The 14,594-nt window shown below is 40.7% G+C and overlaps 1 protein-coding gene across 2 annotated transcripts in view; it reads left to right on the forward strand.

The window, feature by feature from the left end:
- The window catches only part of O-fut2 (O-fucosyltransferase 2), a 40,644-nt gene that overhangs the window by 4,805 nt on the left and 21,245 nt on the right, over positions 1–14,594 (forward strand). For both annotated transcript variants that reach the window (XM_071689913.1, XM_071689914.1), the window contains exons 3-5: positions 7,283–7,418; positions 10,201–10,321; positions 12,635–12,766. In XM_071689913.1, coding sequence (XP_071546014.1) covers positions 7,283–7,418; positions 10,201–10,321; positions 12,635–12,766 — 389 coding nt within the window. The remainder of the gene's footprint in view (positions 1–7,282; positions 7,419–10,200; positions 10,322–12,634; positions 12,767–14,594) is intronic.

The following is a 14,594-nucleotide window of genomic DNA, read 5'->3' on the forward strand; positions in this document are numbered from 1 at the left end:
GCTGTAGCAGGGGGTAGCAATGCTGTTTCTTGTGTGGTGGGATGGCGCTGGGAATGGATGAAGGCAAGCATGAATATTATTTTATTTTTTCTTATTATACTTTGTTGCTGTCTCCCGCATTAGCAAGGTAGCACAAGGAAACAGACGAAAGAATGGCCCAACCCACCCACATACACATGCATATACATACACTTCCACATACGCGCATATACATACCTATACATTCACTGTATACATATATATATATATATATATATATATATATATATATATATATATATATATATATATATATATATATATTAACTTTCTAAAATGGGAAACAGAAGAAGGAGTCACGCGGGGAGTGATCATCCTCCTCGAAGGCTCAGAGTGGGGTGCCTAAATGTGTGTGGATGTAACCAAGATGTGAAAAAAGGAGAGATAGGTAGTATGTTTGAGGAAAGGAACCTGGATGTTTTGGCTCTGAGTGAAACGAAGCTCAAGGGTAAAGGGGAAGAGTGGTTTGGAAATGTCTGGGGAGTGAAGTCAGGGGTTAGTGAGAGGACAAGAGCAAGGGAAGGAGTAGCAATACTCCTGAAACAGGAGTTGTGGGAGTATGTGATAGAATGTAAGAAAGTAAATTCTCGATTAATATGGGTAAAATTGAAAGTTGATGGAGAGAGGTGGGTGATTATTGGTGCATATGCACCTGGGCATGAGAAGAAAGATCATGAGAGGCAAGTGTTTTGGGAGCAGCTGAATGAGTGTGTTAGCGGTTTTGATGCACGAGACCGGGTTATAGTGATGGGTGATTTGAATGCAAAGGTGAGTAATGTGGCAGTTGAGGGAATAATTGGTATGCATGGGGTGTTCAGTGTTGTAAATGGAAATGGTGAAGAGCTTGTAGATTTATGTGCTGAAAAAGGATTGATGATTGGGAATACCTGGTTTAAAAAGCGAGATATACATAAGTATACTTATGTAAGTAGGAGAGATGGCCAGAGAGCGTTATTGGATTACGTGTTAATTGACAGGCGTGCGAAAGAGAGACTTTTGGATGTTAATGTGCTGAGAGGTGCAACTGGAGGGATGTCTGATCATTATCTTGTGGAGGCTAAGGTGAAGATTAGTATGGGTTTTCAGAAAAGAGGAGTGAATGTTGGGGTGAAGAAGGTGGTGAGAGTAAGTGAGCTTGGGAAGGAGACCTGTGTGGGGAAGTACCAGGAGAGACTGTGTACAGAATGGAAAAAGGTGAGAACAATGGAAGTAAGGGGAGTGGGGGAGGAATGGGATGTATTTAGGGAATCAGTGATGGATTGCGCAAAAGATGCTTGTGGCATGAGAAGAGTGGGAGGTGGGCTGTTTAGAAAGGGTAGTGAGTGGTGGGATGAAGAAGTAAGAGTATTAGTGAAAGAGAAGAGAGAGGCATTTGGACGATTTTTGCAGGGAAAAAATGCAATTGAGTGGGAGAAGTATAAAAGAAAGAGACAGGAGGTCAAGAGAAAGGTGCAAGAGGTGAAAAAAAGGGCAAATGAGAGTTGGGGTGAGAGACTATCAGTAAATTTTAGGGAGAATAAAAAGATGTTCTGGAAGGAGGTAAATAGGGTGCGTAAGACAAGGGAGCAAATGGGAACTTCAGTGAAGGGCGTAAATGGGGAGGTGATAACAAGTAGTGGTGATGTGAGAAGGAGATGGAATGAGTATTTTGAAGGTTTGTTGAATGTGTCTGATGACAGAGTGGCAGATATAGGGTGTTTTGGTCGAGGTGGTGTGCAAAGTGAGAGGGTTAGGGAAAATGATTTGGTAAACAGAGAAGAGGTAGTAAAAGCTTTGCGAAAGATGAAAGCCGGCAAGGCAGCAGGTTTGGATGGTATCGCAGTGGAATTTATTAAAAAAGGGGGTGACTGTATTGTTGACTGGTTGGTAAGGTTATTTAATGTATGTATGACTCATGGTGAGGTGCCTGAGGATTGGCGGAATGCGTGCATAGTGCCATTGTACAAAGGCAAAGGGGATAAGAGTGAGTGCTCAAATTACAGAGGTATAAGTTTGTTGAGTATTCCTGGTAAATTATATGGGAGGGTATTGATTGAGAGGGTGAAGGCATGTACAGAGCATCAGATTGGGGAAGAGCAGTGCGGTTTCAGAAGTGGTAGAGGATGTGTGGATCAGGTGTTTGCTTTGAAGAATGTATGTGAGAAATACTTAGAAAAGCAAATGGATTTGTATGTAGCATTTATGGATCTGGAGAAGGCATATGATAGAGTTGATAGAGATGCTCTGTGGAAGGTATTAAGAATATATGGTGTGGGAGGCAAGTTGTTAGAAGCAGTGAAAAGTTTTTATCGAGGATGTAAGGCATGTGTACGTGTAGGAAGAGAGGAAAGTGATTGGTTCTCAGTGAATGTAGGTTTGCGGCAGGGGTGTGTGATGTCTCCATGGTTGTTTAATTTGTTTATGGATGGGGTTGTTAGGGAGGTAAATGCAAGAGTCCTGGAAAGAGGGGCAAGTATGAAGTCTGTTGGGGATGAGAGAGCTTGGGAAGTGAGTCAGTTGTTGTTCGCTGATGATACAGCGCTGGTGGCTGATTCATGTGAGAAACTGCAGAAGCTGGTGACTGAGTTTGGTAAAGTGTGTGGAAGAAGAAAGTTAAGAGTAAATGTGAATAAGAGCAAGGTTATTAGGTACAGTAGGGTTGAGGGTCAAGTCAATTGGGAGGTGAGTTTGAATGGAGAAAAACTGGAGGAAGTGAAGTGTTTTAGATATCTGGGAGTGGATCTGGCAGCGGATGGAACCATGGAAGCGGAAGTGGATCATAGGGTGGGGGAGGGGGCGAAAATTTTGGGAGCCTTGAAAAATGTGTGGAAGTCGAGAACATTATCTCGGAAAGCAAAAATGGGTATGTTTGAGGGAATGGTGGTTCCAACAATGTTGTATGGTTGCGAGGCGTGGGCTATGGATAGAGTTGTGCGCAGGAGGATGGATGTGCTGGAAATGAGATGTTTGAGGACAATGTGTGGTGTGAGGTGGTTTGATCGAGTAAGTAACGTAAGGGTAAGAGAGATGTGTGGAAATAAAAAGAGCGTGGTTGAGAGAGCAGAAGAGGGTGTTTTGAAATGGTTTGGGCACATGGAGAGAATGAGTGAGGAAAGATTGACCAAGAGGATATATGTGTCGGAGGTGGAGGGAACGAGGAGAAGAGGGAGACCAAATTGGTGGTGGAAAGATGGAGTGAAAAAGATTTTGTGTGATCGGGGCCTGAACATGCAGGAGGGTGAAAGGAGGGCAAGGAATAGAGTGAATTGGAGCGATGTGGTATACAGGGGTTGACGTGCTGTCAGTGGATTGAATCAAGGCATGTGAAGCGTCTGGGGTAAACCATGGAAAGCTGTGTAGGTATGTATATTTGCGTGTGTGGACGTGTGTATGTACATGTGTATGGGGGGGGGGGGTTGGGCCATTTCTTTCGTCTGTTTCCTTGCGCTACCTCGCAAACGCGGGAGACAGCGACAAAGTATAAAAAAAAAAAAAAAAAAAAAAAAAAAAAAAAATATATATATACATACACAGACATATACATACATACACATGTACATATTCATACTTGCTGCCTTTATTCATTCCTGTCGCCAGCCCGCCACACATGAAATAGCACACACACACACACACACACACACACACACACACCCCGAGGTAGCACTAGGAAAAGACAAAAGGCCACTTTTGTTCACACTCAGCCTCTAGCTGTCCCTCAGCTCCCTTTCCACATCCAGGCCCCACAAAACTTTCCATGGTTTACCCCAGACGCTTCACATGCCCTGGTTCAATCCATTGATAGCACATTGACCCTGGTATACTACATTGTTTCAGTTTATTCTGTTCCTTGCACGCCTTTCACCCTCCTGTATGTCCAGGTCCCGATTGCTCAAAATCTTTTTCATTCCATCCTTCCACCTCCAATTTGGTCTCCCTCTTCTCCTCATTCCCTCCACCTCTGACACATATATCCTCTTTGTCAATTTTTCCTCACTCATTATCTCCATGTGAACAAACCATTTCAATACACCCTCTTCTGCTCTCTCAACCACACTCTTTTTATTATCACACATCTCTGTTACCCTTTCATTACTTAATCAAAGTACTTCACACCACCTCTGTTACCCTTTCATTACTTAATCAAAGCACTTCACACCACATAATTGATTTCCTCAAACATCTCATTTCCAACACATCCACCCTCCTCCGCACAAACCTATCTGTAGCCCATGCCTCACAACTATATAACATTGTTGGAACCTTTATTCCTTCAAACATGCCCATTTTTCCTCTCTGAGATAACATTCTTGCCTTCCACACATTCTTCAATGCTCCAAGAACCTTCACCCCCTCCCTCACCCTGTGACTCACTTCCACCCTAACAACCTCATCTATAAACAAATTAACCATGGAGACATCTCGCACCCCTGCCGCAAACCGACTTTCACTGGGAACCAGTCACTTTCCTCTCTTCCTACTCGTACATATGCCTTACAACCTTGATAAAGACTTTTCACTGCTTCTAACAGCTTACCTCCCACACCATATACTCTTAATACTTTCCACTGAGCATCTCTATCAACTCTGTCATATGCCTTCTCCAGATCCATAAATGCTACATACAAATCCATATGTTTTTCTAAGTATTTCTCTCATAAATTCTTCAAAGCAAGCACCTGATCCACACATACTCTACCACTTCAGAAATCACACTGCTCTTCCCCAGTCTGATGCTCTGTACATGCCTTGACCCTCTCAATCAATACCCTCCCATATGATTTCCCAGGAATACTCAACAAACTTATACTTCTGTAATTTGAACATTCACTTTTATCAGCTTTGCCTTTGTACAATGGCACTATGCATGCATTCCGCCAATCCTCAGCCACTTCGCCATGAACCATAAATACACTGAATATCCTCACCAACCAGTCAACAAAACAGTCACCCCCTTTTTTAATAATTTCCACAGCAATACCAAAGTATGAATATGTACTTGTGTATATATGTATATGTGTGTGTGTATAGGAGTTTATATTTTATATATTATTATGCTTAACTGCCGTCTCCCGCTTTAGTGAAGTAGCACAAGGACACAGACGAGGAATGGCCCAACCCACCCACATGCACATGTATATACATAAACACCCACACACGCACATACATATACATTTCAGCATATACATACTTAAACATACACAGACATACACATGTGTATATCCATACTTGCTGCCTTCATCCATTCCCATTGCCACCCCTCCACACATGAAATAGAAAAAAAACAAAAAAAAACAGAGGCAGTGCCAGAAACAGACAAAAAAGGCCACATTCATTTTCACTCAGTCTCTAGCTGTCTTGTGTAATGCACCAAAACCACAGCTCCCTTTCCACACCCAGGCCCCACACACCTTTCCATATTTTACCCCAGACCCTTCACATGCCCTGGTTCAATCCTTTGACAGCACATCACCCCTGGTATACCACATAATTCCAGTTCACTCTATTCCTTGCATGCCTTTCACCCTCCTGTATGTTCAGGCCCCAATTGCTCAAAATTTCTTTCACTCCATCCTTTCATCTCCAATTTGGTCTCCCACCTCTCCTTCTTTCCTCCACCTCTGACACATGTATCCTCTTTGTCAATCTTTCCTCACTCATTCTCTCCGTGTCTCCAAACCGTTACAACACACCCTCTTCTGCTTTCTCAACTACACTCTTTTTATTACCTCACATCTCTCTTTCCCTTTTATTACTTACTCGATCAAACCACCTTGCACCACATATTGTCTTCAGCCATTTCATTTCCAACACAGCCACCCTCCTCCGCACAACCCTATATATAGCCCATGCCTTGCAACCATATAACATTGTTGGAACCACTAGTCCTTCATACATATCCATTTTTGCTCTCCGAGATAATGTTCTCACCTTCCACAAATTCTTCAATGCTTCCAGAACCTTCACCACCTCCCCACACCCTGTGACTCACATCCACTTCCATGGTTCCATCTAATGCTAAGTCCACTCCCAGATATCTAAAGTACTTCACTTCCTCCAGTTTTTCTCCATTCAAACTTACTTCCCAATTAACTTGTCTCTCAACCCTACTGAACCTAATAACCTACTGAACCCCAGGCAGTTCACATGCCCCGATTCAGTCCATTGACAGCATGTTGACCTCAGTATACCACATCGTTCCAATTCACTCTATTCTTTGCATGCCTCTCACCTTCCTGTATATTCAGGCCCCGATTGCTCAAAATCTTTTTCACTCCATCCTTCCACTTCCAGTTTGGCCTCCTGTTTCTCCTTGTTCCCTCCACCTCTGACACATATATCCTCTGTCAGTCTTTCCTCACTCATTCTCTCCGTATGTCCAAACCATTTCAACATGCCCTCTTCTGCTCTCTCAACCACACTCTTTTTGTTTCCACACATCTCTCTTACCCTTTCATTACTTACTCGATCAAGCCACTCACACCACATATTGTCCTCAGACATATCATTTCTAATACATCCACCCTCCTCCATGCAGTCCTATCTATAGCCCATGCCTTGCAGCCATATAACATTGTTTGAACTACTACTCCATCAAACATAACCATTTTTGCTCTCCTTAATAAAATTCTCTCCTTCCACACATTCTTCATTGCATCCAGAACTTTTGCCTCTTCCCCCACCCTGTGACTCACTTCCGCTTCCATGATTCTATTTGTTAGTTAGGGTAGGTCCTTTTCTTTCTTTTTCTTTAAATTTTTCTTTGAGTTCATATGGGTATGCTCTAAGATTTTCAAAGGGCTTATTCTGTTGATGAGGAATGTAGTGTTTAAAGATGAAAAACTAGTAATGTACTATTATCAAAACCTTATGAATATCTGTTCATTTTCCTTTCCTTTCCCTTTTTTTCCTAAAAAGAAAAGAGTACTCCTGGCAGTAATAGGCCAGAGGCACAGACACCAGTGTTTAGTGAAAATGGAGAGGATTGCTTGCTAAGTGCTGCCTCATTTTGTCATAATCTCATAGGCATGGGTAAATTGTTGTATGGTTATTGCATTCCCATGAACAAGCATTAGCCAGCTTCAAATAGATAATGGTGATCAGAAATGTGAATCCTCATATATACACTTTGATTTTGGGTTAAATTGGTTGAATTCCCTGTCAATGAAGTGTTCCCTCAAATGTTCACAAGACTGTGTGGAAGGAGAATGATTTTAATCCTTCAGAGCCCCATTTTTTAAATGTTATATCTCTTGTTCTGTATTAGGTACTTCCACCATGGGGAAATCTGTATCACTGGCAGAATGTTCAATATGGATTATATGCACCATGGAAAAATTTCTTTGATGTTGCAAGCCTTAACAAGTGGATACCAGTGATAGAGTTTGATGATTACCTTAAAGGTAAGAAATTGAAGACAAGATTTGAAAAGAAATTTAAGTTTTGCTTCATGTAAATGCAGAGGCTGGTGTGAATATTAGATAATATGAAATAGAACTAATAGAAATAGAAACATTTACCTAGCAGTGAAAAGGATTCTACACGTTATTTGCTGATCTTATGCAGTTCAGCTTGTGATCTGCTAAGGTTTAAGTGCCTAGGAAGGTATTCCACTGGAGTTTATTATAATTTGATGAAAGATTCAAATACATACACCTGTTGAATGGCTTCATGCCAGTCACACCCCCTTCCCCTTCCCACACTATAACCTCTCGTAGCCCTAAGTACACTGTAATGACTCAAGGTCAGTTTTATACTTGTTCAGCTCATGTCTGGTTTTTGCAATGTTTTTATATACCCAGTGCATTTGCTGATAATGGTATCTCATGCTCTTGTATTTCTAAGATTGCTAGAATTGAGTTATGAAAATCAAGCAAAGATCTGTAGATCAACACGTTTAGAATTACATACATCCAACTTTAAATATGAGTCTCCAGGGGTGGCTGCATTGTTGTCATGCCTCAGATTCAGCATATATCACTGTCTTCACTGTCATAATGCTTGGTAGTGGTGCTTCATATGTCATATTTTCATAAAATTTGCCTTTAAAATGGCATCCAAAAAAACATGAGTGAATGTGCTAAGAGTAGTGTTTTGTTGTGAAGAGGAAAGATGTTGCTCTTACTAATATGCAGAAGGTAGAAGTATTGTAGAAATTAGGCAAGTATGTATTGGTGCCTCATTATGTTGGTTACATGACTATGTATGATGTTAATGTATAGGATAAAAAGCTGTTAAAATTCTACACAGAATGAATCAGGGGCATTGCTGACTGTAAATCAGGTGCATGAAGTTAGATCAGCTGACCTTGGTAAGTTTAATTTGCAGTGAAGGTGCACCTATTTCTGATCCACTTTTGGGTGAAAATGAGCTTTAATGAGATAGGATTTTGGACATGAAGTGCCAGTTATGCATGCTTTGTTTTGAATGTGTAGAATGAATTAAAGATGTCTGGATACACCTCAAGCAAAGGGGACAAAAGTGAATTCTCAAAATGTGGAGGTAAAAGTCTCTTGAGTATACATGTTATGTGTTTTGGGAGAGTGGTGACAGAGAGGTTAATGGCATGCACAAAGCATGAGATGAGGAAGGAGCAGTATGGCTTTATGAGTGTAGAGGATATGTGGACCAGGTGTTTGCTTTGAAGAATTTGTGTTAGGAATACTTAGAGAAAGAGATGGGTATGAATGTTTCATACATGGATAGAAGAAAGTGTATGATATGGTTGATAGAGATGCCAAACATATAGTGTGAGAGAAAAGCTACTGGAAACAGCAAGGAGATTTTATCAAGAGAGTAAAACTTGCGTGAGTTGGAAGGGACGGTGAATGGTTCCAGGTAAAGATGTGTTTGTGCCAATGATGTGATGGCTGTTTGATATTTGTGGTTGAGTTGGTAAGGGAGGTAAGTGTAAGGGTCTTGAAGAAAGGGACGGGGTCTGCATTATGTTGTGGGTGAGGGGTTAGGGAGGTAAGTTAGCTGCTGTTTGCATATGACAGCCCTCTGATGGCAGACTTGAGTAAGAAATGACAGAAGCTGGTTTCTGAGTTTGAGAATGTTTGTGAAAGGAGGAAGTTGAAAATTACTGTGATTAAAAGTTAGGTCATAAGGTTGAGCTGGGGAGATGAGTGAAGAAAGAGTGACTAAGATCAATATGTCATAAGTAGAGGGAGCAAGGGGTGAGGTAAATTAAGAAGTAGAGTGAAGGATGAAGTGAAGGAGGCTTTGGAATATCAGGGCCTGAACATTCAGGATAACAGTCGGTATTGCATAGAATAGAATGGACAGGATTGATGTAGTATGTGTAAATGTACTGTCAGTGGGCTGAACCAGGGTATTTGAAGAGGTCATAGTAAATCATTGAGTTGTCTATGGGGCATGGCTGTGGATGGTAGGCTTTGGATTTGGTATATTGTACATGAGAGCTAGAGAGTGGATGTGTGGAATTTTTTTTTTCAGATACTGCTTTGATCTGATGGGAAAGGCAGTTTGGTCTAAAAAAAAAAAAAAAAAAAGAATGTTTTTTCCTTTAGTGAAAAAGGGGGAAGCATGAGATTTGTGAAGTTGTGTAAGGATAGCAAAGTATGGAGGAGATAGGTATTCAGTCAGCTACCTTTCTGTGGAATGAGAGATTACATTATGGATTTAGGTACATATGTATTATTTTTTCTTACTTGATTGCCATTTTCTTTGCGAGATAGCACAAGGAATGGACAAATAAGGGCCACATTTGCTCACATCCATTTTCTACCTATCAAGTGTAAGGCACCAAAACCACAGTTCTCTTTCAACAACCAGGCCCTACACACCTTTCCATAGTTCCCCGTAGCTGCTTCAGATGCTCTGGTTCAGTTCACTGACAGCGCATCAACACATGAATACCACTTAATTCCAATTCCTTTGCATGCCTATCACCTTCCTGCATGTTCAAGCCTGTATCACTCAAAATCTTTTTCACTTCATCCTTCCATCTCCAATTTGTTCTCTATCTTCTCTTTGCTTCTTCCACTTATTGATTTTGTAATGATTCAAAATTTTTGATACTGCAAGGAAAGTGTGGATGAAATGCTTTATGTTACTGTAATGGCTTCTTATCGTTTTATATGTAGTGTCACCGCAGGTACTGTCATCAGCTTTGTTAGCCTGTGGAAAATTAATTGGAATTTATTTTTATTTGATGCATAGCTGAAGGATCGAAAGTGGGATCAGCTTACATCTTACAACATTATGCTGAAGGATGGACAGGTAGATGGGAAGAAAAATATGATAAAAAGCCATGCATTCAAAAACATAACTTTCATCACCGGTATGTAAGACTTTGGTGTGTTAAGTTTCTGATTTTATCTTAGTTTTTGTAAATAGGATTATAATTAAATGGAAATAAAGTCTTGAATAGATATAATGACTACAGGAAGGTGGACCATGCAATTTTTTCAAATGCCTTGGACATGCTGTAGTATACTTCAAACATTCTGTCTCATGTATTCCTTCATTCCTTCTACTTTCATCTATAGTTAGCTCCTGGTTTTGATTCTGTTTTTATCATTTAGGTGCAGGCTTAGATATTCAGAATCTCTCTCTATGGAATTCTATATCACTTAAACGTGTAGTTCTTTATTTTGCAAACTGCTTCCTTCCCATTTCTGTATTATAATCAGATTTTTCTGCAGGTTAAGTACAGTTGCAGATGGTGTGTAATATATACAGTCAGTAACAAATTAAACAACCATGGAGACATCATGCACCCATGCCACAAACCGACATTCACTAGGAACTAATCACTTTCCTCTCTTCCTACTCGTACACATGCCTTACATCCTTGATAAAAACTTTTCACTGCTTCTAGCAACTTATTTCCCACACCATATACTCTTAATACTTCCACAAAGCATCTCTATCATATACCATCTCCAGATCCATAAATGCCACATACAAATCCATCTTGTTTTCTAAGCATTTCTCACATACATTCTTCAAAGCAAACACCTTATCCAAACATCCTCTACCATTTCTGAAACCACACTGCTCCTCCCCAGGCTGATGCTTCATACATGCCTTTACCTCATTCAATACCCTCCCGTAAAATTCCCAAGAATACTCAACAGACTTATACCTATGTAATTTGAACACTCACCTTTATCCCCTTTGCCTTTATACAATGGCACTATGCATGCATTCCACCAGTCCTTAGGCACTTCACCATGAACCATACATACACTGTATATCCTTACCAACCAGTCAACAACACAGTCACCCATTTTTTTAATAAGTCCCACTGCAATACCATCCAAATCCACCGCCTTGCCGGCTTTCATCTTCCGCAAAGCTTTCACTACCTCTTCTCTTTTTACCAAACCATTCTCCCTGACCCTCTCACTTCGCACACCACCTCAACCAAAGCACCCCATGTCTGCCACTCTATCATCAAACACATTCAACAAACGCTCAAAATACTCACTCCATCTCCTTCTCACTTCACCACTACTTATTATTACCTCCCCATTTGCCCCCTTCAACAATGTCCCCATTTGTTCTCTTGTCTCACGCATTTTATTAATCTCATTCCAAAACATCTTTTTGTTCTTAAAATTTAATGATACTCTTTCACCCCAACTCTCATATGCCCTCTTTTTCACCTCTTGCACCATTCTCTTGACCTCCTACCTCTTTCTTTCATACATATCCCACTCATTTGCCCTACTTCCCTGCAAAGATCATCCAAATGCCTCTCTCCTCTCTTTCACTAACAATCTTACTTCTTCATCCCACCACTCACTACCCTTTCTGATCTGCCCACCTCCCACCTTTCTCATGCCACAAGCATCTTTTGTGCCAGCCATCACTGCTTCCCTAAATACATCCCATTCCTGCCCCACTCCCCTTATGTCATTTGCTCTCACCTTCTTCCATTCTGCGCTCAATCTCTCCTGGTATTTCCTCACACAAGTCTCCTTTCCAAGCTCACTTACTCTCACCACTCTCTTCACCCCAACATTCTCTCCTCTTTTCTGAAAACTTCCACAGATTGAAATTTATGTGCTTTAATTCACTGGTATGTTGGGCATAAGGCTTGTCAGATACCAGGCTCATTAAGGCCATTAAAGTCAGGCTATAGCCACCAGCTGAAAAATCTTTAATACTTTCTTCACATGTCATAAGAACAATTCTAAGACCACATATATTTTCATTTTACATGTAGTCTTTACTTTTTCTCTATCTCAGATTAATAATTTCTCTAACCTTAATTCTGGCCTGTGTATTATCTCAGAAGAAGGAAGCAGAAATGCAGTTAAATTCATTTGTGCTGAAATGCTATTCCTGCCTCTGATTTTGTAAAAGCCACACATTTTCCTCTGTTCAGTTTCAGAGCAACACAGTTAATCCTTGCAATAATATTTGATATACAGATGCTCCCAATTTATGACCTATATGACTTACAACTGTCTGTACATATGATTGGAAGACAATATGAATTAGAAAATGCATGTAAACATGAAAATTATGCTTGGTCGTATGTCTGCCAGTACTGATGGCTGCATGTGTTGGATAGTGAATGTCAGACAATCCCAGCATTGTGTACATCACTTCATTTGTATTTCAAATTTCATATCTTCTACAGAGTGGGCCTTGATGGTTCTTGGTTTGGACAGACATGGGGCACTGAAATTCAAGTACAGAACTTCACTTGTCTCTCCATTCAGGGTCAGGCATCAACATTATTACCTCTGATTAAGCAAGATTTAAAGAGCAGGTAATGTGAATTTTCTCACATAGGGAAACCCCTATGAGCATTTGATGGTGGTGGTAGTGGGAGGGTAAACATGAGTTTCGTCCTTAAAAAAGGTTTATCCATAGGCATTCAGCCTTTTTTGGCCAGTAAATGCTCATTTACAGGAATTAACAACTTTAAAGCATCAATCCATCCTGGCCCATGCCTTCTCTCTCTCACATTCATATACAGTGAACCCTCAGTTTAATGGACCCTGATATAATAGATTTCAGATTTAATGGACAAATATTGATACTGTACATTAATTTTTAATGATTTACAGTAAAAAAGAAAATAAAAAGAATCTCAAATACTGCATCATGTACATTTCATATCACTGTTGTTTTTGGTAGCATGGGGTAGACTTGTTTCTGTCTCACTCTGCCTCAAGCTATCATGCGATCAGGTTGAACACAGAGTGTTTCTGTTATTTCAGAATTGTGACTTTCTTGATTAGATAATTTTGCAATCCTTAACATTCAAAATGACATCAAGGGATTGTAAGAGGTGCAATGAAAGCATGTAGTCCATCCTCACTGTATTATAAAAAAGTATCCTTTCACAGGAGAGGGGGTGACATCACCTCTGTCTCAGTCTGACTCTTGCCTCCAACTGCCCAGCAGGATGCAAGTGTTCCCATGCTGCTGGATGCCCATCACCCAACTATCGTACTACACATTAAACCCAAAACCCCCTTACAAGATTTTGGTATTTAAATGTGACATTTTGTTACAAAAACAAAAGTAGAATTAAAACAAGAAAACGGAGAATAAAAGTAGAATTTGACAAGGCATATAGCAAGTGATTTTTATTTTTTTTTCTTACTATACTTTGTTGCTGTCTCCTGGGTTAACGAGGTAGCATAAGGAAACAGACGGAAGAATGGCCTAACTCACCCACATACACATGTATATACATAAACGCCCACATACGTACATGAACATACTTATACATTTCAACGTATACATACATATACATACACAGACATATACACATGTACATATTCATACTTGCTGCCCTTATTATTCATTCCCACCACCACCCTGCCACATGTGAAATGGCACCCCCCTCCCCTCACGCGTGCGCGTGAGTTAGTGCAAGGAAAAGACAACAAAGGCCATATTCGTTCACACTCAGTCTCTAGCTGTCATGTGTAATGCACCAAAACCACAACTCCCTTTCCACATCCAATCCCCACAAAACTTTCCATGGTTTACCCCAGACGCTTCACATGCCCTGGTTCAATCCATTGACAGCACGTCGACCCCGGTATACCACATTGTTCCAGTTCACTCTATTTCTTGCACATCTTTCACCCTCCTTATGTTCAGGCCCCGATTGCTCAAAATCTTTTTCACTCCATCCTTTCCACCTCCAGTTTGGTCTCCCACTTCTCCCCATTCCCTCCACATCTGACACATATATCTTCTTTGTCAGTCTTTCCTCTCTCATTCTCTCCATGTGACCAAACCATTTCAATACACCCTCTTCTGCTTTCTCAACCACACTCTTTTTATTACCACACATCTCTCTTACCCTTACATTACTTACTCGATCAAATCACCTCACACCACATATTGTCCTCAAACATTTATTTCCAACACATCCACCCTCCTCCGCACAATTCTATCTATAGCCCATGCCTCGCAGCCATATAACATTGTTGGAACCACTATTCCTTCAAACATACCCATTTTTGCTCTCCGAGAATACGTTCTCACCTTCCACACATTCTTCAATACTCCCAGACCTTCGCCCCCTCCCCCAACCCGTGACTCACTTCTTCCATCTGCTGCTAAATCCACTCTCA

This window comes from Panulirus ornatus, chromosome 47 (assembly GCF_036320965.1).
Source record: "Panulirus ornatus isolate Po-2019 chromosome 47, ASM3632096v1, whole genome shotgun sequence".
Classification (NCBI taxonomy): domain Eukaryota; kingdom Metazoa; phylum Arthropoda; class Malacostraca; order Decapoda; family Palinuridae; genus Panulirus; species Panulirus ornatus.